General features: G+C 40.7%; 2 protein-coding genes across 2 annotated transcripts; one reads left to right on the top strand and one right to left on the bottom strand.

Annotated features, from left to right (window-relative positions):
- Nucleotides 1-649: 649 nt before the first annotated feature.
- On the bottom strand, nt 650-12616 carry LOC117428967 (follistatin-related protein 3). Its single transcript, XM_059015256.1, has 5 exons — nt 12298-12616; nt 9652-9837; nt 6522-6737; nt 4728-4955; nt 650-3590 (listed from the first exon to the last, which is right to left on the bottom strand). The coding sequence occupies exons 1-5, from the start codon at nt 12371-12373 to the stop codon at nt 3538-3540; spliced, it is 759 nt and encodes a 252-aa protein (XP_058871239.1). The 5' UTR covers nt 12374-12616; the 3' UTR covers nt 650-3537.
- A 1529-nt stretch (nt 12617-14145) lies between these two features.
- LOC131721891 (E3 ubiquitin-protein ligase RNF126-like) lies at nt 14146-21865 on the top strand. Its single transcript, XM_059015255.1, has 9 exons — nt 14146-14512; nt 16868-16926; nt 17259-17319; nt 18100-18335; nt 18594-18662; nt 19149-19218; nt 19350-19443; nt 19814-19929; nt 20266-21865. Exons 1-9 carry the CDS (start codon nt 14438-14440, stop codon nt 20422-20424), a joined length of 939 nt encoding a protein of 312 aa, XP_058871238.1. The 5' UTR covers nt 14146-14437; the 3' UTR covers nt 20425-21865.
- The last annotated feature ends 253 nt before the right edge of the window (nt 21866-22118 follow it).

Below are 22118 nucleotides of genomic sequence, written 5' to 3'. Positions count from 1 at the left end.
TCCCATTAGAAGACAATGTTATATGATTTTTTTTTATTTCATTCATTATTTCATTCTATTTTTTATATGAGGAACATCGATGCTTAAGGTAAAGGTAAAGCTATTAGTACACTAAAGAAGTTACCAAGCCAAATGCTTGTCTACTTTTCTCAGCTTCTCATATTTGTACATTGATTGCGTGTTTTGAGGTTATGGAAGGATCCCGGAACCTAATAAAAATTGCAGCGAATATATTAAAATCTTAAGCGTGTTAAATATATTGACAACGATCACTCTATAAAAGATCAAGCTGGATTGCAAGTATTTCCAGCTCTGCCCTTGAAGAGGATTAACTCTGAGTCAATCATATCAGTGAAAACAGTTACTATAAAACAGGAACTGATTGTTGTGATTAAAGAAACGAGAAGGAGGGACTGCTGTGCCCTATCGACACCACCTAAAAATATGATTGTGGTTTCACCGCATGTGAGTAATGCATTTTTGTGTGGCTAGGGTATAAGGGTATAACACAGGAGGTAATTAAAACTGTTTTTGCAGGGCTGAAAGGCGAGTAGGTTTGTAGGCTAGCAGACACACGTACTAACCATTGTGAATCCAGGAGGCTGACTGCTGTCAGATCAGGCGAATAACAAGGAATCCAACCCAAAACTTTACTGTCAAATATATGAATATATTTATGGTTGCATATTACAGAAGTACAAAAATAGAAAATAAGTATACAATACATAACAGGATCTCTCAGTGGTGAAGTAAACACATTGATATGTACAAGTTACAACAGTACAACAAGTAAATATCATATACTGTACTGCAAAATACATTAAATGCAAGCAGAAATAATTCTAAGTAACTCTTTATAAGGTGATCCTTTATACTGCGGAACAGGTCATAGGTGGTACGGTCATGGCTTATATATATATATATATATATATATATATATATATATATATATATATACACACACCATCATAATGATATTCAAATCAAGCTTTCAAATAGTGTTAATTTACCAATTCTGTGTGTAGCTGTATGTGTCTCAAATTTGGTTTGCTTTACAAGCAAAAGTCGAAATAGAGATTGGTTTTACTCCCCTTTACAGAATAACATTTTTAACATATAGAGACAGAGAAGTGACCACTGTCTTTCTGATCATCTGAAACAAAGAGTCACCTGGTGCAGTATAACCAGCTACAAAATGGGAGGCTGCTTTTTTCAATTAAGTGAACCTCCAGCCACCTGTGCTAAACCAAGCCCAATGCTTTGGTGAAAGCAGTTCGGTTTGAATATGTCTTCAGGGAGGACGTTTTCATTTCACATTTTCTTTTTCATGCTGTACTGCGTGTTCTATTGAAGCAGGGAATACAATGTTATTTTGTCTGGGCTCTCCCTCCCGAGACTACAGATTATACCAGCATAATTATAAAGATAAGAAGAAAACCTGGAATGTGCGAGCGAGACTCACAGACACTGGGGAATTCAGACATTGTATCCGTACTCTTTGTCTTTTAGTTCTTGTTAATAAAAGAAGCATTTTGCTGCTAAAGCAGGACCATGTCCTGATAATATCCATGCTATGCTGTATCCAGAGCTTCAAATTAAAATGTGCTGATTTTCCTGAAGAGTCCCATAGTGGTAAGGGTCTTGTTACAGGCGGTTCCAGGTTCAATCCCAGTTCAGCCACTGGCTCACTGTGTGTGTGTGACCCTGAGCAAGTCACTTAACCTCCTTGTGCCCCGTCCTTCGGATGAGACGTAAAGCCGAGGTCCTTTTGTAAGTGACTCTGCAGCAGCAGTTGTGATGCAGAGTTCACCACCAAATCTCTGTAAGTTGTTTTGGATACAAGCATCTGCTAAATAATAATACTAATAATAATAATAATACAAAAGGCATAGCAAAGTGTAATGGAGGATAATGAAAGTTAAGCCCAGAGAGGTATGGTAAAGCATATTAAAAGCATAGCCAACCATGATCAACTACGGTAACTGCGCTTATAACTATAGGGAACTACAATAGAAAAACTGCAAAATCACCATGCAAAATTACTGTGGTAAACTGTTATAAGAGTTGTAGACACTAAGACAGTATTTTGTAAGTGTTCAGTTTAGTGGGGATTATTTAGAAATACTAAAAGAAACTTCAATGACAAATGTTTCAGCTAGAAGTCTTTCTCAATGTCTTCAAAATGTATAGCAATGTATTGCTGCAGCTGCAACCAGGAAAAGGGAATTTCTATTCAGTTTACTGTCAGGCATTGCAATTAGATGGCATACATATTAAACATATGTATATTACATAACTTGAAAATATCTCAATATTACATATTTTCTTTCTATAAACCAACAGCTAATTCCCAGCATCCACTGATTAATACCAGCTGACCTACTTTAAAAGCAGCATGACCTTTACAGGCATAAAAACTCCAAAACACTTTATTGAAACACTTCATAATAAATACATCTCTGAAGGTAGCAGGAGATGACGTGAAAAACTATAATATATAAATAAAACTTTTTTATTTTTCTTTATACCTTTTACTCCAATAAATATCTGGGGTGTTTAATTTACAATATTCACATAATGCCCCTTGTGTAATGCAGTGTGTAATGTTCTCTCCAGTTTTAAAGCAGGGGTGTAACTATACACTGACGTGACGATACGATGCGAATCATGATATGCAGGTCGCGATACCATATGAATCACAATGTGAGGGTCCTGATGGGCTGCTTGAATGAATTCCTACCAGCTGTAAACCGTGTTTATTCTTCATTCAAGAACCACCTGGTGAGCTACATTGTGCTTTTGCTCTTGTATCAAGATACAAACCTCTATTACGATACTATGTGTCATGTAAAGAAAGCATCGCGATTCAGAGATACACTCCTACCCCCAAGCCCCTGTAGCAGTGCCCATCTATAGTAGCGGGATGTCTGTTTAGAATGATCATTATCACCACAGTTCCGTTGTTCTAGAACACAAGGGCATGAGTAAAAGGGCTCCACTTTCCTGCACAGCTGCATGTGTTGTTTGGAGTGGAACACTTGATTTCGCAAATCCCTAGTATGATGGGAAGAGTGTGTAATTTAAATGGGAAATGCCTCAACCCACCCCCCGCCCCATCGGGCACACAACAGTGCCCTCCCGCTGAACCCCTGCCCTGCCCCTCTTCAAAACTGGAGAGAACCCCAAGCATGTCTGTAGTACTCTTTAACTTAAATATGAAGAAGTATTATAGATATAGCATCCATAAAAGAACCAGAACACATCAGCGTTCTGACCCTTTGATTACCAGCATTTTTGATTGGTGTATGTGTGTGTGTGTGTGTGTGTGTGTGTGTGTGTGTGTGTGTGTGTGTTTGTGTGTGTGTGTGTGTGTGTGCGTGAAAGTTACGTTTTCTTCTGAATTATAACCCTTTCGTACAGTTGTGAACCTGGACATTGTGTTGCTTCTGCTTCTGTTGGCTTGCGTTCGTTCCTGTCGGGTTTCCCCTCCGGCTGCGAGTGTAGAAATGCTGCTGCAGCCTCTGGAAACGGAGCGGCTCACACCGTGTTCTCATGACTGCCCCAATTCTCCTCAGCATGCTTGTACAAATCTGCAAGAGGGCAAAGAAACAAACGGGCAAACTTTACAGACGAGACCAAGCAATTCTTTAGAATCCCTCTGGATTGTATTAGAGCATTTTACAGCACTGAAGAATCCATCTGGATTGTATTGGAGCATTCTACAGCACTGAAGAATCCCTCTGGATTGTATTAGAGCATTTTACAACACTGGAGAATCCCTCTGGATTGTATTAGAGCATTTTACAGCACTGAAGAATCCATCTGGATTGTATTAGAGCATTCTACAGCACTGAAGAATCTCTCAGGATTATATTAGAGCATTTTACAGCACTGGAAAATCCCTCTGGATTGTATTAGAGCAATTTACAGCACTGAAGAATCCCTCTGGATGGTATTAGAGCATTTTACAACACTGAAGAATCCCTCTGGATTGTATTAGAGCATTTTACAGCACTGAAGAATCCCTCTGGATGGTATTAGAGCATTTTACAGCACTGAAGAATCCCTCTGGGTTGTATTAGAGCATTTTACAGCACTGAAGAATCCCTCTTGATTGTATTAGAGCATTTTACAGCACTGAAGAATCCCTCTGGATTGCATCAACATCCTGTCCCTGGTTATGACAGGATTACCCCTAAAAATAGGTGCTTGGAGCAATCCAGGAGCATTCCCTTCCTGGCACTGTAAAATGCTCTAAAAGCTATCTGCGGCTTATCCCGGGGGCATATAGGTCAAATCAGATCTCCTAAGTTTTACCAAAGAAAGAGGCTGTGGCCTTGCTCTTCCACTGTTTCATTGCAGTTAAATATTCTAGTACAAGGGGCATGCAGTACGAACCTCAGTGTAATTGAATAGTAAACGGTAAATATGTACAGCATCATACGTTGACCTTACAAAATGAAACAGGTTGGGCCACATTTTCAAAGCGTTAACTCCAGTCTTTAATAAATGAACTCCAGTCTTTAATAAATGAAGAGGTAAAGCACCTGCTAATCTTACAACACCAGAACCAAACCACCCAAGCAATGTATTTCACGTTTGCTTGTGGTGTTGCTTTTAATGTTGCAACATCAACACAAGGAAACGCTTCAGCAATGTGCCTGTCATGCCTCGTCACCACAGCCCGTGGTGCGTTCCTGTGCCCGCGTTTGCCAGCGTTCTCTTACGTGCGCAGTGCCCGGAGTGTCGGACTCCGATGGAGCGCCCCTGGAAGCAGGTAGCTCTCCGGAGGTGGCAGGCGCTGGGGTAGGTGATGTTGTTGTTTCCGCAGATGGACTGCCCGCCGGCCATGGGGACAGGGCACAGCGCGGTGCGGCACATCACGCAGTGAGCGCTCTCTGTCTGGTCCGTGACACACGTGTGGGTGCCAGGACACACCACGTGGGAGCAGGACTCTGCAAGGGGGAAGGAGGGGGCACAGTTAGCTGTGTTATATATCCACTCACACCTTGCACTCGTTGTATTGACTCTAACATTACAGGTGCCATTAAAAAAAAATCAAAGGTAAAATTTATAAGAAACTAGGTCAAGTAGACAAACGTGTTCTGGGTAATAATGAAGGCACTAGCCAAAATGTTTGTTCACTCGACTCTTATAGGTTTGAGAGCAATTCAAGTTAAGGCCCATTGTAAAAACGATGTTGGCTTTCTGCAACCCCAACATCATTGTGATGCAAGGAATTCCTCACCCTGTACTCTAAAAGCAGGTTAGCAAAAGACTTTTGAAAACAAACAGCGTTCTTTTGTTTTAAAAAGTGATTTTGTTGCAGTATTTGAAGGCTCTGTTCTCATTTAGCTAGCAGCAAAAAAAGAAAGAAAACCGTTTGTTTTTTTAACATTGAAGATGTTTCATTGTGCAAGCGATCATGCCTCTGCTACATTCTGCTCTAAACCTGGCCCTCGTCTCAGCGGATGGCCTTCTAGCTTTTTCAAAGGAAGTAACCAATTTCATTGGCTTTCTTTGCTGCCTGCGGGAGGCCTGCATTAACCTCCGATTGGATAATTTGATAAAATGGCTCAATTACAAACGTATCCTCTTAACGTTGTTTATTCTGGCTCAGGAAACAATAAGCTGTAAAAATGATCCAAATCTCTCCTTTTTGTCAGTGTTTAACGATGTACAGATGGTTGGGGCTCTTTGAATCAAGTAATTGCACATGTTTCCTGTGTTACTCGTATTCAGTGTGGCTGCACAAAGCCAGGCACGCACCGCGCTGTGCACAGGCGCACGAGCACTAACGCGCTTCCACTGCACGCTCAGCACCGACTGGCGCTGCAGTTTAGTGGCTGGAAGTCTCCGAGTTTAAAACGTTAAATGCTACCGCTAGCTAGTGCAGTATTTTAACATATGCTGTCGGAAATCACGTTGGAACCTCGCAGGATTCCTAGGTCCCAGTCTGAGGCCGTGTAGAAATGTATGTAAAAAAAACAAACAAACATGCTTACTCAATAAAGGTGCTGAATTCTTCAGCTCGACAAAAAATAATTCAGCACTGAAAGGGTTAAACGTTAAAATGCAAGATTCTCAAAGCGTTTTAACTCAAACTCGCTATCAGCACATTTGTTTTTCGAATAAAAAACAAAACAACTCCTGGAATTATAATTCCGCAAACTAATACTAAAGAACTTCAGACTACTTTAAGACTTGTTTTCCTAGCAGCACATTGCATATTTAATCGCGGAACTAAATAAAACAGTCGCAAAATAAAAACAAAACATAATCACACAGTCAAGCAGGCCTTGTGAGTTTTTTTTTATTTTTTTCATGCTTAACTAAACTCACGTCATTGAATTGAAGACAAAAATGTATGTATGTAAGTTTATTTTACTATTTCTGCATTTAAAATTTGAAGAAAGAGAACGCTATTCTAGCACCGCTGGCAGATTGAAATTACCCGACCCAAAGTCGTCTTGGTCATTGCAATAGCGTGTTGTCACCCACCAAAAGCTAGCTACACTCACTCTTGCACTCTCCCTGGTACATGACAACCAGGTCGGGGTGACCCCTGCACCGAGCCAGCAGCAGGGCGCACTCATCCCGGTAAGTGTTGCCGTCTCCGCCGCACACAGGCTGCCTGCGGTTGATGTGGGAGCAGTCCGGGGCGCATGCGCAGTGGGGGCGCCCCTGCTTCATTCTACACACCTTGCTGGGTCCGCAGTACACACCGTCGCAGGTTTCTGGGGAAAATAAAATAAACACAAATAACAAATGTAGGCAACTCTCGCGACACTTTCAACATAAAGCTTTACAATACATACGCTCTATACTTTTTGCATATATGAAACACATATTTTATTCATATATAGTTTTAAATAATTATGCTTAAGTTTGGCAGAAAAAAACAGTTTCGTGGGGTTGAAGTCACAGTGTGAGCAATCGAAACGTCCTTGAAAAATGCTTGAAAAGGTCTACTAGACTGGCTTTAGCCAGGCAATATCTAATAATAATAATTATAAAATAAAATTGTAGTACAGTCCATTCTGATCCAGGATTGAACACTCCAGTTAAACACTTACAAACCTGAATGAAACACGTCTGTGGGCTACTCAATTCAATACACGAGGGACCTGTGCTGGAATGAATTGAAAACTACAGGAGCATCACTATCTGGAGGAGAGGGTGGGGAACTGTGGTGCATCTGACCCAGGACCTGAATATCCAAAATGATGATGGCACATAAGCAGTGCTTCCAGTTTACTGTCTAATTGAATCAATCCTGGTCTTAGAGCTACATTATTCCTCTTAAGATTGGTCCTCAAGGATTGCATTTGTCCATGGCTGGTCTAGACTTTTTTTTCACTATAAAACTTTATGTATAAAGCACAGCTTACTGCCCAAACATGACTTTGAACCGCTGAGCAGTAACTCCCCACACATGTGTGCACTGTAACGACATTACCTGTGCGGTCCGCTGTATTAAATATGTGCAATAAAAAAGAAGGGCATGTTTTTGGTTTTTTTTTTTTTTTGCTTTATGAATACCAGACCTTTGCAGCATGTGGAAAGCATTCTGGAACTGCGATTTAATAAGTTTGTTTATCAAAAATCTCTTTTAACGTAGGCTGATTCGTTAAAACGATAGCATGTGTTTAAATTTCAAATTTCATCTTCTCAAAAAATCTATTGTTTTAGCAGCCAGGTTTGACTCAATAGTACTTTGTTTGGTAGAAGAGAGAGAGAGAGAGAGTACAGATAATTCAAATATATATAACCTCCAAGCATGATTGTGGGACAAAGCTTTTCATTTTAATAAAAGCCCAGCTGGTTGTGATACCACAGCAAATGAAGGCTGAGCACATGCTTTCCAAAATGCTAGTAAGTAACATGTGTTGCCATTTGTAGCCAAAGTCTGCAAATATTTTGCACAGTGCAAGGGGTACTGGATATGAAACAGCTATTAAAATACAATGTTATTTTGTTGGGTGTTTTTTTGGTTTTGTTTTTGGCTTCTCATCATTTTAAGTTCATTTCAGTCTAGCCCGGCTGGGCTCCAATGGGTAACAGTACATATTGAAGCGACGCTGAAGAGATGCTAAATATGTCCTCATGTGACATCAAATGCCTGTTTGGAGTCGAGGCTGGTGGATTCTACTCCAAACAGCTGGAGAAATCTGGAAAGAAACATCTGGGTTTCATCCAGAGCATTAAAAAAAGAACTATCTCCAAACAGGACGCCAGACTCAGTGTTTTATATACTGTCTCCCGCGCAGAACACTACTCATTCAAACCCCTGTATTCAAGCTGACACAGCTTTAGGAAGGAACCCCACAGAAAGCAATACAAAAAAAACACTCTCAGGTGTTCGCTGTCACAGATTTCAGGAGATCGAATGACTTTGCTGTCATCAAATCGCAGATAATAACACAGACCTACCTACCATAATTACCTTTTTTCTGAATTGAATGCACAATTTAAGTACTTCAAGACAACGCTGAGCCGAGCTGAGCAGTTAATTGCTAAGGTAAGTATGAACTAAGACAGCTCAAACTATCTCCCGGACATCAACTGTACTAAATTTAGGCATTCTGTGCCCATGGTTTCTCCCATTGCTATTGCATTTCAATTGTTAGTGTGTGACAGCAGAATTGTAATGACTCCTTTGTAGTTTCTTACCCTTATGAAATAACATTTAAGTCACGTGGTAGCTTCTCAAATCAACAGACAACCTTCAAATCAAGCAGTAGTTCAGTCTCCATGCCTCAAGCCTGCCTTGGACTGCAGGGAGCACCCTTTCTCTTAGGGGGTGAGGGAGGGAGCAGTTCAGTCTCCATGCCTCAAGCCTGCCCTGGACTGCAGGGAGCACCCTTTCTCTTAGGGGGTGAGGGAGGGAGCAGTTCAGTCTCCATGCCTCAAGCCTGCCCTGGACTGCAGGGAGCACCCTTTCTCTTAGGATTGATCATCCACTTGTAATTTGTAACCTAGGCCTAGATTTTCTCTTTTTAAATTGTTTTTAAAAATGTCCCTTTATTGAACATAAATACTCCAGACTAAAATACCTGCATTGTGATACACAGTATATATTTTTAGAAACAAATATAAAAGGTGTTATTAAAGAATTGCTAAATGAGGTCATTGTTGTAACTGCACAGCGCAAAACAGGACCCTTAAAGGAGCCCTAGAACCCTGCACAGCATCACCCACCACTCCCCTAATACCCCACCCCTCCCCTAATACCCCACCCCTCCCCTAACACCCCAGCACGGCTCCCTAATACCCCACCCCTCCCCTAACACCCCAGCACGGCTCCCTAATACCCCACCCCTCCCCTAATACCCCAGCACGGCTCCCTAATACCCCACCCCTCCGCTAACACCCCAGCACGGCTCCCTAATACCCCACCCCTCCCCTAATACCCCAGCAAGGCTCCCTAATACCCCACCCCTCCCCTAATACCCCAGCACGGCTCCCTAATACCCCACCCCTCCCCTAATACCCCAGCAAGGCTCCCTAATACCCCACCCCTCCCCTAATACCCCACCCCTTCCCTAATACCCCAGCACGGCTCCCTAATACCCCAGCAAGGCTCCCTAATACCCCACCCCTCCCCTAATACCCCACCCCTCCCCTAATACCCCAGCACGGCTGCATTACCTTTGCAGGGCTTGCATGTGACCATCCCCAGGAAGCCCATGAGGCTGATCTTGTTGATGGACAGGGTGTAGTTGGACCAGGCCGTCTCCAAACTGCCGTTCCCGCAGCACTCCTCGTGGGACACCTCCGTGTTCAGTATCACCGCGCACTTCTGATCGCGTCCTTGCTGCAGCCAGCAGATCCCGGCTGAAAGCGCAGGAACAAGCACAATGGTACGCTGTCAATGACTACTGCACACATGACTACGAACAAGGCAAACTGTAGGTCACCTGCACAGTCGTATATGTTTATATGTTAGAGAACCCAATTTGTCGCTCATCAGTTAATGCTGAATGCTGAGAGGGAAAAAAAACACGTTTTAACGCGTACCACAAAAATAACATCACACGCTATAAGAAAAAAGTAAAGCTTGACTTACCGAGGTTTACTTAAGTTTTGTGTTTGGTTTCTTTTACTCTAGTCTTTAAATAACTTGCATTCTATAAACTCAAATCCAAGATTTCTTAAGCGTTCTCAAGTTGTTACAAAATATAATTCAGAGATTGTTTTAGGAATGTTTTTTAATGATCATTTTTTGGAGAAAGTTTATAACCATTCTCGGTTTAGACATCCGAAAGGTTTTGTGAAATGCAAACTGTATTTAATTAATTAAAAAGGGCGTTAAAAAACGGTCCTTAAAAAACACATCCTTATAACAGTTGTGGATAGGTTCAATTAACATGGATTTTCCTCGTTTATAGATGGGAAAGATTACATTAAGACTGTAAGTACGCGCACTCTGTGAGCTTTAAAGTTACGGCTTTGATTCACTTTGTAATGTTGTGCCTGTAGACCCCTCTGGTAAAACGTGTTAAAATAAATATATTGTAAATAAATACTTTGTTTGTTGGGTACTTTCAGCGAGTTTAAATAACTTGGATGCAGGCACTGCCACGGACACAATCTGAACTATGCCAGTGGTAAGAAATCATTGAGCTGCAGTCGGAGATAATCTTTGTCCAAATAACACTATACTGAGATCCACTGAACCTTGAAACTACAACAAGGAAAGACACGTGAGAGGGACGCACGTTTCCCAGTCTGGTTTAACCTTGGTCAAGTACCTCGCTGTGACCGAGGTAACGGACACGAGACTGATTCAAAACTGAGGCGAGAATAATGACATACGAATTTAAGAGCGGTAGTGTTGCGTCTCTGTTTATTTTGCAACATTTCCCTAGCACATGCATCCTCTGCAGCGAACAGTAAAAGCAAATAAAGAAATTATATGAAATAAATCGACAAAACCAAGCTAAGCTGAAGCAGACAAAGTCCTTCAGCAGAGTTTGTTATAGCTGCTTGGAAGATGAAGCCGCGGTGTTACTGCGCGTGATTGTAACGAGCATTGTGTGTAAACTGGATGTTGAGTACGTAGGTTACTGCATTTGTTTATTGAACGTCTGTCTATAGAGCACCCAGGGGACCGAGCGTTACATCTGGTAATCCTAAATACTGACACCCGGGACTAGAGAAACGTGTTTTAACAGTCAGGTCTGCTGTCTGTCAAAACTGATTTTTAAAAAAAGTCAGGACGCCAGTGACAGCTCCAATAACAGCTGTCTGGCATTCCAAGTGAAAGTCTGTGTAACTGTACTTGCTGAATTTAACCCTTGTCGTGCATAGTTTTGACGTTCAAAGAAAAGCCCAGTTATGTATCTCTCTTTTGTCTTCGCTTTCAAATAGAGACATCGCCAATCGTTTATTACTCCATAGATTCGTGTAGGTGCGGCACCTTCAGTTAAGCAAAACATTTCGTAGGCAATTGGGGAGCGTTTATCTTTTTTCTTGTGGAGATCAATTTGTTAGAGTTTGGGGAAAGCTAAGATTGAGATAAGAAAGCTAACTGTTGGCCTAATGCGTGTCATATTAAGTGAAGTGGCATTTTGCTGTAGTTGGAGTAGCTCAAAGGTAATCAATAACACGTTAAACGGGGCTAATGCGTCACGAACAAGCATGAAGAAAGAATCAAACAACGGCACCTGCAATCTCTCCAACGAGCTCCCCGCGCACGGTAACACGACGTCTTGCCTGACAAATATCTTATATATTTGTTTTTATAATGATGATGACGATTATTATTATTATTATTATTATTATTATTATTATTATTATTATTATTATTATTATGACAAAACGTAGGCTATGCCTTCAGGCTGCTACGCCTACACGAGTGTGCGCCCTGGCGCCTGTAGAAATGAACCGCACGTTGCAGTCTTTGGTAAAAAAGAAATACCTCTAGTGCTGATTTGAAAGGTGTCGTGCTTGCGCTCTGATGCTCTAATAGAAAATGCACATCACATTCGCTTATATATAGAAATACTGCACTTACATTGCAAGTTACACAATATGCTTTTTTATAAAGAAAAACAAAGAATAAAGACAAACAAATAAAAATTACTCAGTTTAATAACATTTAGATACTCCTAAACGAATACAGTGTTTGTGTGTCAATTCATTTACAATATATATTATGTAGTAGTAGTAGTATGGTGATCGGTAACATGCTACACATTCAAGATCTATCCATGAATGACATACTCAAAACTATATATATATATCAACAAATGCTAAACATTGTTTAGGATCGGGTATAGGTATCAGACTTACCGTTTACTGAGTATCGTCCAATATTTTGACATAAGATGGCACAGGTCAGAATGTTACTAAATGCTAAAAAGTTCATGTTTGAAAGAAAAATGTAGAAGCCCAGCTTTATTCTTGGGACTGCTCGGCCAAACAACACTCGCGAGTTGCTTTATTGATATTTATATATATATATATATATATATGGTGTTGTTGTTATTGCAGTTATCAGAACGATGTCGGTTTTTAAAGTCAGTTCGTTCCTCTGTTTTTAATAACGTGCTGCTGGCAGTCCTGTCTGGCTTTACTGAATGAATGTGTGGAAGCGTTCAAGGTCCTCCCTCTGTATAAATATTTTGGCAAGGCAGAATTACGCTGATGGGCGATGGTTTAACTTTCAGCCAGTGGTATTGGTGGGCAGGCCATTGTTTTTGATGTCTGATTGAGTCGGGGGGGGGGGGGGGGGAGGGGGAGAAAAATAAACAACACGCTGCCTCCCGCTGTGACAGGGACACGCCACCGACTCCCACCACACACACGCCAGTGACTCGACTGGGATCGGTCCAACATTTCATCACGTCCCGCCAAAATATCAGTCCCACATGTCTCTCTCTCTCTCTCTCTCTCTCTCTCTCTCTCTCTCTCTCTCTCTCTCTCTCTCTCTCTCTCTCTCTCTCTCTCTCTCTCTCTCTCTCTCTCTCCTCTCTCTCCGCCCACCAGTAGCATACTATTATATTGGTCTCTATAAGATTACAGGAAAGACAAGGTACAGAAAATGACGCAATACGCCCCCACTGTGGGTAAGAGGTTTAGGGTTGAGAAGTACATATCTTGGTTGTTTTGTAATGAGGTTTTTGGAGGTGTTTCATATGACTGAGATTCCATAGCCAAATTGACCAGCATAATTAATAAGAAACCACTGTAGATACAATTATTATTATTATTATTATTATTATTATTATTATTATTATTATTATTATTATTATTATTAATTGCTATTTTAAAGACGCTAGATAGCGCTCTAGTTATAGAGTTAATTACCTAGCTGCCTGATGTAATTATTCAATAAACATTATTGAATAATCTTCTCAATAAACATTATCTGCACAGAGATTACCTGAAGTATGATAGAAATATTTTAACTCTTTGTGACTGGTTAAAGTTTTTTTTTTTTTTTTTTTAGGGCTAGCTGTATGATGCTTAATAAGATTAAATAAAATAATCAATTAATGGTGGACACAAACTAAATGGTATTAGACAGTGCGTGTATTTATAGCAGCTATAAAATAAATACACTCTGCATAAAAGAACCACTTACTGAACTAGAATGAGCTCTGCTGTTGTGTGATACATGCCTCTATTACGATACGATATATCATGAAAAGAAGGTATCGCGATTTATCGATACACGATGAATCGTTACACCCCCACAACCAGAGACGACTTTGTCTGGCTTCCCTTAAACCCCATACGTTTATTTAAATTTACTGTATTGAAAGTTCTTGCAGTACAACAGCGCCCTCTTGTGTTTATAAATACGAATTACAGTTTCATAGTGACATGTTGGTGATGCTGTACTGTCTGCAAGTCAAATATAATAGAGAGCACGAACGATATGCCATCGGTGTGGTGTGGGGGTGTGGGGGTGTGGGGGGGGCAGTACAGTAGTTTTGTTTAAAAAAAGAAAGAAATCAAGTAAACATTTTAAAAAGTGCAACTTCTAAAAATACAATGCTAAAGTGAATTAATGATTAAAAGGGAGCTCTGATTAAACTGTGTCTATTCTGTCAGCTTTATTTTATTTAGGATGACAAGAGAGGTCATTGAAAGTCATTGAAAGTACCCGGACAGCAGCACTATAAGCAGCCTCTCTTCCATGTTGGTCCGCAAACAATTACAGTCGAGTTCTCAATAACTCTATTTTCAGTTCATTTTTCTTTCATATTTATCACTATTAACTGTGGTTTGTATTTCACGTGCCTTATAACTGTAATGCAGATTTTAGTATGGATACGATAACACGCTCTGCTTAGTGTGTGGAGGGCCGACGAGGTCTTTTGCGTTTCGTTTTTTTTTTTTCCAGCCAAGTCGAGTTTTGTCCCCTCCGGCTGCCCGTACCAGTTCTGTATCGTATGTGTGTGTCTGTCTCGGACTAAGTCGGAAGATGGCGGAAGCTCCCACAAGACCCGGTCGGTTTTTCTGTCACCGCTGCTCGGCGGAGATCAGCCCGCATCTCCCGGTAAGAAACCCGGTCATGGACCGGAGTGTGAAGCAGGTCCTTTGCGGGGGTGGTGTTAACGGTAGGCGGGGTTCGGTACGTTGAATCTGTGTGGTGTGGCCGCCGTGTATTCATCCCAACAGGCCTCTGTGTGTCTCAGTATTAACGTACAGTTAAACGTATCGAAGCAATACAGAATATTATAAAAAATAGACATATAGATATATTTATTGACAGCGGGGGCAAAGACACATTCACATCAAAACGTCACGCTGAGGTGACATGTTGTGTTGATAATATCGCTTCATCCATCGTTTAAAATCGAAATACCTCACATTCAAACGGATTGTTTGTGGTTGATCACATATAGCCTGACACAAGCGAGAGACGTTACTATGTGTTTTCTGTAATGAATATTAACCCTTTAACACGTTTTTAAATAAAGCCGGTTACCCTGTGCAGTTCTGATAAGACTCCAGCGAGGTACACAACGATCATGGAGTTATGTGTTTTATTAAGCGTCTGAAATTATCTTAACCGTGTCAAGTGAACTGAAACTGAAACGTGTAAAAAACACTTTGAATTTGAACTAGGCTCCCCCCCCCCGTGTGACAAGCTGGAGACGTTTCTATTATTTTTCTGATGTGTGTCTGAATATTAGTGTTTTTACAAAATAAAGTTACCTGTGTGCATATCACAGCCAGTTATACATTCATTAAGCTCGACAGTTCACTCTGAAATCCCATTGTTCCTGCCAAATGCAAAGATTATTCAGTTGCGTTAGGTAACATTTGTAATCAGTTTTCGAAAAGCACTTGAATCGCGTCCTCAAATAAACAGCATTATTTTACGTAAATAGATGTCGGATGTGGAAATGCAGTAAACCTACATTTTCAAGTCATGCATTTTGTTTTAAATGAATCTGTAACCCATAGCGCACACTACAACATAAATGAGTCTGAGGTTCGGGCACACATATATACCTGTTTAAGTACTGTACATATATTTTCAAATATACCAGCTCCCATCTTTTCACTGGTGTGCACATGACTCAGTGAGTCCCATTGTCTGATGTGTGTATCATACATTTAAGGAATATAAGGTTTTTCTCAGCACTAAACTAAGAGGCATTTTATTGTCGATGCCTGTTTCTATAATGTGAAGCTGTGTGTCAGAATCTCTCAATGTTGTTTGTAGGTCCTACACCCCCTTTCCAATCAGAGGGAGACAGACAGTCACCAGCAGGGCACAATAAAATCCAGGGTCTGATCACAATGGAACAAGCACCCACAATCCATACTACAGTTGATCTTGCCCTGTCAGGCTTATTTGGGGTCTGTAGAAAAAAGACAAATCTCATGCATGAAAACATACAGGAATCAGCATTTTCTCTAATTTGCTGGATGATTTTATTTCTTAATTGCACTTTGTGTTCTTGTTGTTGAGCGTTTCATTGGACAGGCTTTGGTTTCAGCATTGATCATGTATTGCCACGTGGTGAACAGAGGTTATTATAATTATGAACTGAAGTGGTTTATAGTGTTGGACACCCCCGCTTACTCTCAGGTTAAATTAGATTTCACGTGACACCCTGATAGGTACAAACCATGTGGCTCTTCCTGCGTACTGTGGTTGATGATGATGTACCGGTATTGGTGGCATAATTTATCTGCATAGATCACTGTGGTTAAATAAATACAATTATTTAAAAAAAGCAGTTGCTGCCATCTGAAGAAGTGAATGGCGTTTCACCTACAAACTGACTGCAAGTTCAACATTTTGATTTCGTTTTTTGCTTACTCTGAATTCTCTGGTTGTCCAGTGTTGTAGTTTTTTTTTTTTCTGTGTTAGCTGTACAATCACGTGGAATCCATGCCTTTTCTTCCTTTCTTTCAGGCGATCCCATTCATTGTTTTACTTTGGGTTGGCTTCTAGAATGAGCCCCTACAGTGCCTGTCTAGCATTGCCCGGCTCACACAGGGTTTACTCTTTTGTGTGTCGTCATCACATCCTGAACTTGGGACAGCGAAGTTCATCCTGTTTCTGGATTCTATTGCGCTCTGCTGGGGATGGTCTGTCTGTCTCCCTCTGTGATTGGGAGGAGGGTTGGATAATATACAAACCTTGAGAGATCCTGACACACAGCTTGTTATAGGAACAGGCATCAATTACAAAATGTGCCCCTGCAGTTTTGTGCTGAAGCCTTCATACACACAGGAAGAACGCACTGAATGACGTGCCTGTGAGTGAATAGATGGGGGCTGGTACTGTGTATTTCAAACAGATACGTACAGTAAATAAACACACGTCTAAGTCATGTAGTATTAACAGTATTAGGTAATATTACATGTATTTATTTTGTTCATCCCCCTACAGGATTACACCTGCCCGAGGTGTGAGTCTGGGTTTATCGAAGAACTACCTGAAGAGAGAAGGTACGCAGAATTAAACCCTGTTTCATGCGTCTCACTGCAAAAAGAAGAACGTTAGCATTATTTTGTATTTGTGGGACACACATGTCCCTTGTACCTTATAGCAGTGGTTCCCAACCCCGGTCTTGGGGAGCCCCTGTGTCTGCTGGTTTTCATTCCAACTGAGCTCTCAGTTACTTAACTAGACCCTTCATTGAACTGATCATTTGCTTAATTAGATATTTTTAATTGTTTTCAGCTCTTAAACAGCTGCAGAGTTCAAGTTATTTATAAAATGTTATGTTAGTAATATTTTATTTCAATAGGACTGAATGATGTTTGTTTTTCCCAATTAGCGCTGAAAATGGTTCCACCTCTTCAGCCTCTACCAGTGATCAAAACCGGCACCAGTTTGAGGTTTGTGAGCTTCCTTACTAAACAGCTTTATGTTCTGCTGAAACAATACAAAATCATGCCATTTTACAGAACTTCAAGAGGGCTAGGAGGTGATACGTTTTCACAGCATTGTATTCCTGGAGTTCTGGAGAAGCAGTTTTGATGACTGTGGTCCTGAGCCTAGACGGCCCTTTTGAGCTGCATAGTAAAGCAAAAAATAAATAAAAAAAAATAACTGGAGATGTAAATAGATTAGAATGAAGTGAACAGGGTTCTGGTCAGTTTCTGTTTTTCAATTCCAGATTCCAATTCCCAGTCCCTTTTAATCAATTCCAACACATCACTGGACAAAATGGCAATTCTGTTCAAATAAGCTTCTCACAGTGGCATCAAATTACTTCAATTGAAGTCACTGTTAGTTAATGAAATTGGCTTCAAATGAAAACAGTTGAACAATCACAACAACTGTCTCTAAAATATCAATTCCAGTTCCTTCGAAAGAATTGGACTTGGGAACTGGTAATTGATTTTAAAAAGGAAATGGAACTGGTATTGGAATAACAGGAATTGACCCAGACCCTGGTAGTGAGAGGAGAGTTCAGAATTTGTCCTCAGCATTTAACCGTTGTCAGAGATATGTCATATAGAGAGCAGCTGTAGTGTTTATACATTGTGTGCAGTTTAAGGATATTTACTCAATGTCTGTTCAGTCTTTTCCATGTACACTATGTTCTAGTGCATCGTGATAAAGTACCAGCTTTAATATGTTAAGAAGTTGAATTCGTCCCGATTTCCCTGCAGACCCTGGACCAGCACATGTTCACCTTTCCCCCCGGCTACGGGCAGTTTGCGTTGGGGATTTTTGACGAGAACTTTGAGTTCAGCGCAGGGCCACCCTCGGAAGACAACAGGGAGACAGAGAATCGCAGGGAGAGGGAGCTGGCGTCAAGGCAGCGCTATGGTGCCAGGCAACCCAGGGCGCGGCACATGGCAAGACGGCAGACAGGGAGGCACGAGGGGGTTCCCACGCTAGAAGGGTAATGACAAAATTGAAGGGACGGGACACTACACTTTAAAAACTGTGTTAGACTTGTAATTTTTATTCAAATTATGCAATTTGTATTTCTGAATCCATGGAACAAGCATCCAGATCTGTGGCTTTACAAAACACGAGCTGGCAGAAATACAAAAGCTTTTGTGTTTGTTTGTTTTTTGTTCTTTGTCCTATTATGCAGAATTGCACTGTGCTTTTGAGTCTGTACACTGTATAACACAGATTTGTTTTCCTGATACAGAATTATCCAGCAGTTAGTGAATGGAATTATAGCACCTACAGCCATTCCAAACATAGGACTGGGTCCCTGGTAAGTACATTTTGGGAAGTTTTAAGGAATATTCATAAGCAGAGCTGCTTACAGTGGCTTGGCAAAAGCTTTTTGATCAAAATACTTGACAGTAGGTTTCAGCATATCATCCGTGAGCCTGAATCGATGTGACAAGTATGCAAGTAGTTCAAATTGCTTAGTCAAAGAGAGTGGAGAAAAATATTGGCTGCCTCTGTGTTCCTTTCAGGTTTGAAATGTCTTTAGGCAAAGAGGAACGAGTTCAGACCAGTGTGATGTGTGGTGCAGATGGGGTGCGGCTGCCCCTTTTAACAGAGAACTTCCTAATCGGCATGATGCATGACATTGCTTATGATGCTTATATTACTTGTCGGCAGTTATTATAATTAATGCATTCATGGAAAAGTGATATATTTTAATATAGGCACCGATACAAACTGGCAAAGGTGCATCAACTAAAGCCATGTCAGTTGTCTTGATCTGATTCCCTGTGGTCTTTTTTTCAAGGGGTATGTTGCACTCAAACCCAATGGACTATGCATGGGGGGCGAACGGACTTGATGCAATTATAACACAGGTACATTGAATGAGGGGGGGCGGGGTCAAATGGATCTTACTCTGCTACGTAGTTTAAGCTGTACAGCGATTTTGATTTATAAATTGAATGTTACTTTAACCGTGGTTCTCTTCCTTTCTTTACCCCACCAGTTATTAAATCAGTTTGAAAACACCGGCCCCCCTCCGGCAGACAGAGATAAAATTAAGAGCCTCCCCACAGTGCAGGTTACAGAAGAACACGTAGGTACGGGCGCTTCTATTGTGTAATATATGTACGGTTTTAAACGTGAAATGTAATGAATTGTATTTTGCCAAAATTATTATTAGCTATGAGATAATGCGCTTGCTTCTATCAGACCTACCCAGTGCACATCTGGAAACAATCCTAAATTAAATTGTGATGCCGTTTTACCAAATGCTTCCTGTCCTGTTGTTGGAACAAAAAAGGTCAAACATGTTCCACATCACATGCTCCCCAAGTTTGTTTTGCAGGGGCATTTGCTTGAAGCTATGCACTGTGGCCTGTGTGATGCTGTGACCTGTAACCTGTATATATCGTGGTCTAGGGGGTCTGCTTGTTTATGACAAAGCTGTTTTTGTTTGTTTTTTTTCAGGTTCAGGTCTAGAATGTCCCGTCTGTAAAGAAGATTACACCGTAGGAGAAAATGTAAGGCAGCTCCCATGCAATCACATGTTTCACAATGATTGTATAGTACCGTGGCTTGAACAGGTGAGTTTGTTTCAACTTATTTTGTACTCTGCACTACTTAGCAGCTGGACGCTTAGCAAGAAATGATCTGCAGTCTGGAGACTGTTGTGTTTATGAATTTATGTATACGTCTGTATGAGTTACTGTATCTCTGTGTTGTTGACTCTGCACAGCATGCCAAGCTTAATTTAAATTCTCAGTTGTTAAGTAGACAAAAGATTTGTCTAATGCTTTCCTAAAAGTGATGAAGGCACCGTCTGAAACTGTATCTAGTTGACCAATTACTGAGTGTTTTGAAGTTAAGGTATTTGTGAACCGTTACCTAATGTGTTTCTTTCTTTTTATTTCTTTCTTTAGCACGACACGTGTCCAGTTTGCAGGAAAAGTTTAAGTGGACAGAACACAGCGACAAATCCGCCTGGGTTATCGGGGATGAATTTCTCCTCCTCCTCCTCTTCATCCTCCTCCTCTTCCTCCAGTTCTCCCGGCAACGAGAACACAACGAATAACTCATAAAGCCCCTTCCACACTCTCTCACTGAGCCACGAGAACGTGAATGACACCAACCAACCACCCAACCAACCACCCAACCAACCAACCACCCAACCAGCCAGCCAACCAACCAACCAACCACCCAACCAGCCAGCCAACCAACCAACCAACCACCCAACCAACCAGCCAACCACCCAACCAGCCAGCCAACCAACCACCCACCCAATCCACAAACCCAATCCACCCACCCAATCCACCTCATTCATGAGACTGTCGCAGGGGAATGACGAGAATAAAAAAATGCTGATCGCAAGAACCTTGCAACGTTTTTCAATTCCATGCATAAGCAAGTAAGGTATCCCTTTATAGACCCATCAAATGACAAATGCAGAACCTGCCTACATCTGGACTAAACTGAAGGGACCTGCCTAAAATGGAAATGTGATAACTGGCCCACATGTATATGTAACACAATTGTAGCCGTCATTGGGCTATTTGGTGTTTACTGGTTGATTGGGGGGTGGGGGTGGGGATAGGAATAGACTTTTTTTTTTTTAATTTTTCTGTATTCTGTGCAGCCAAAGGAACAAAGAAACTGAACAAATGTGTGGATTTGATTAAGAATTTAGTGAAAAGAAATGCACTGGGATTAAAGTTTTCTCTTTTTTTATATGTACTCCAGTCGGGGAAGATTTATTAGGTCCAGGTAAAACCCCAATCAAAAAAAAAAAAAAAAAAAGACAAAAACAGTGCAAAACAGTGTGCATTCCAGCCCCCTTCCTGCATCGGACACACTAACAATGGACCACTTCTCAAGCGATGATAAAAAACAGCCAGGATAATCCATGAGGTTTCCTGAGCCTCCTTCAACAGAATAAACACAATATGTGTGTGTATATAATTATATATATATATATATATATATATATATATATATATATATATATATATATATATATATATATATATATATATATATATAATATCTCAAGTTAGGCATCCCTGCAGCAGCCTGCAACAGTGGAGAGGAAAAAAGAGCGAGAAAGTCTCTTCTTTCTTAAACTGAACAAACAAGAGCCAACCAAGTTTACATCCTCATGCTTCATTTTCTTAGGTATTCAGTGAATTTGAGTTCAACACTGAACTTTTTTTTAACTTATTATTATAATTACTATTCTAAGTTAAAGGATGTGTGTGTTTTTAAAATCATCATTCTAATAATAATAATGAAATATAATTAATTAATGATTGAATTACGCATGGCTGTGGAGAAACCAGGGTAATATAAATAGTAATATTGTGATGTGATGGGTGGTATTTGATCTACAATATGACACTGCAGCCAGACTCCGCTGGTGCTTGCCCTGCCTGAGCATGTGAATTGGAAAGCATGGACTTGGTAGCAAGTAATGGTGCAGAAATGGGAGTTTTGAATTTCGTTAATTAAACATGTTTTCTACAACAAGATGAAAAAGATGAATTTCCCTACCCTCGCATTAGCGTTAATGCCTTTTCCAATGTTCATGCTTATTACACAGTTTACTTATTTGATTTTTTTTTTGCAGTTTCTATATCCTCACATGTATAGTATGTAGAGTATTGGGGCTTCGGAGATCAGCACAGAGTGCATTGAGGGGCAGTTAATACTAGCGGAGCTACATCAGGAGAGAACTGCTCTATATGGAAACCTTCACAGCTGTTTAAAAGTAAAGAAAACT

Source organism: Acipenser ruthenus, chromosome 49 (genome assembly GCF_902713425.1).
Source record: "Acipenser ruthenus chromosome 49, fAciRut3.2 maternal haplotype, whole genome shotgun sequence".
NCBI classification, from domain to species: domain Eukaryota; kingdom Metazoa; phylum Chordata; class Actinopteri; order Acipenseriformes; family Acipenseridae; genus Acipenser; species Acipenser ruthenus.
This window is presented reverse-complemented; position numbering and strand designations above follow the sequence as displayed.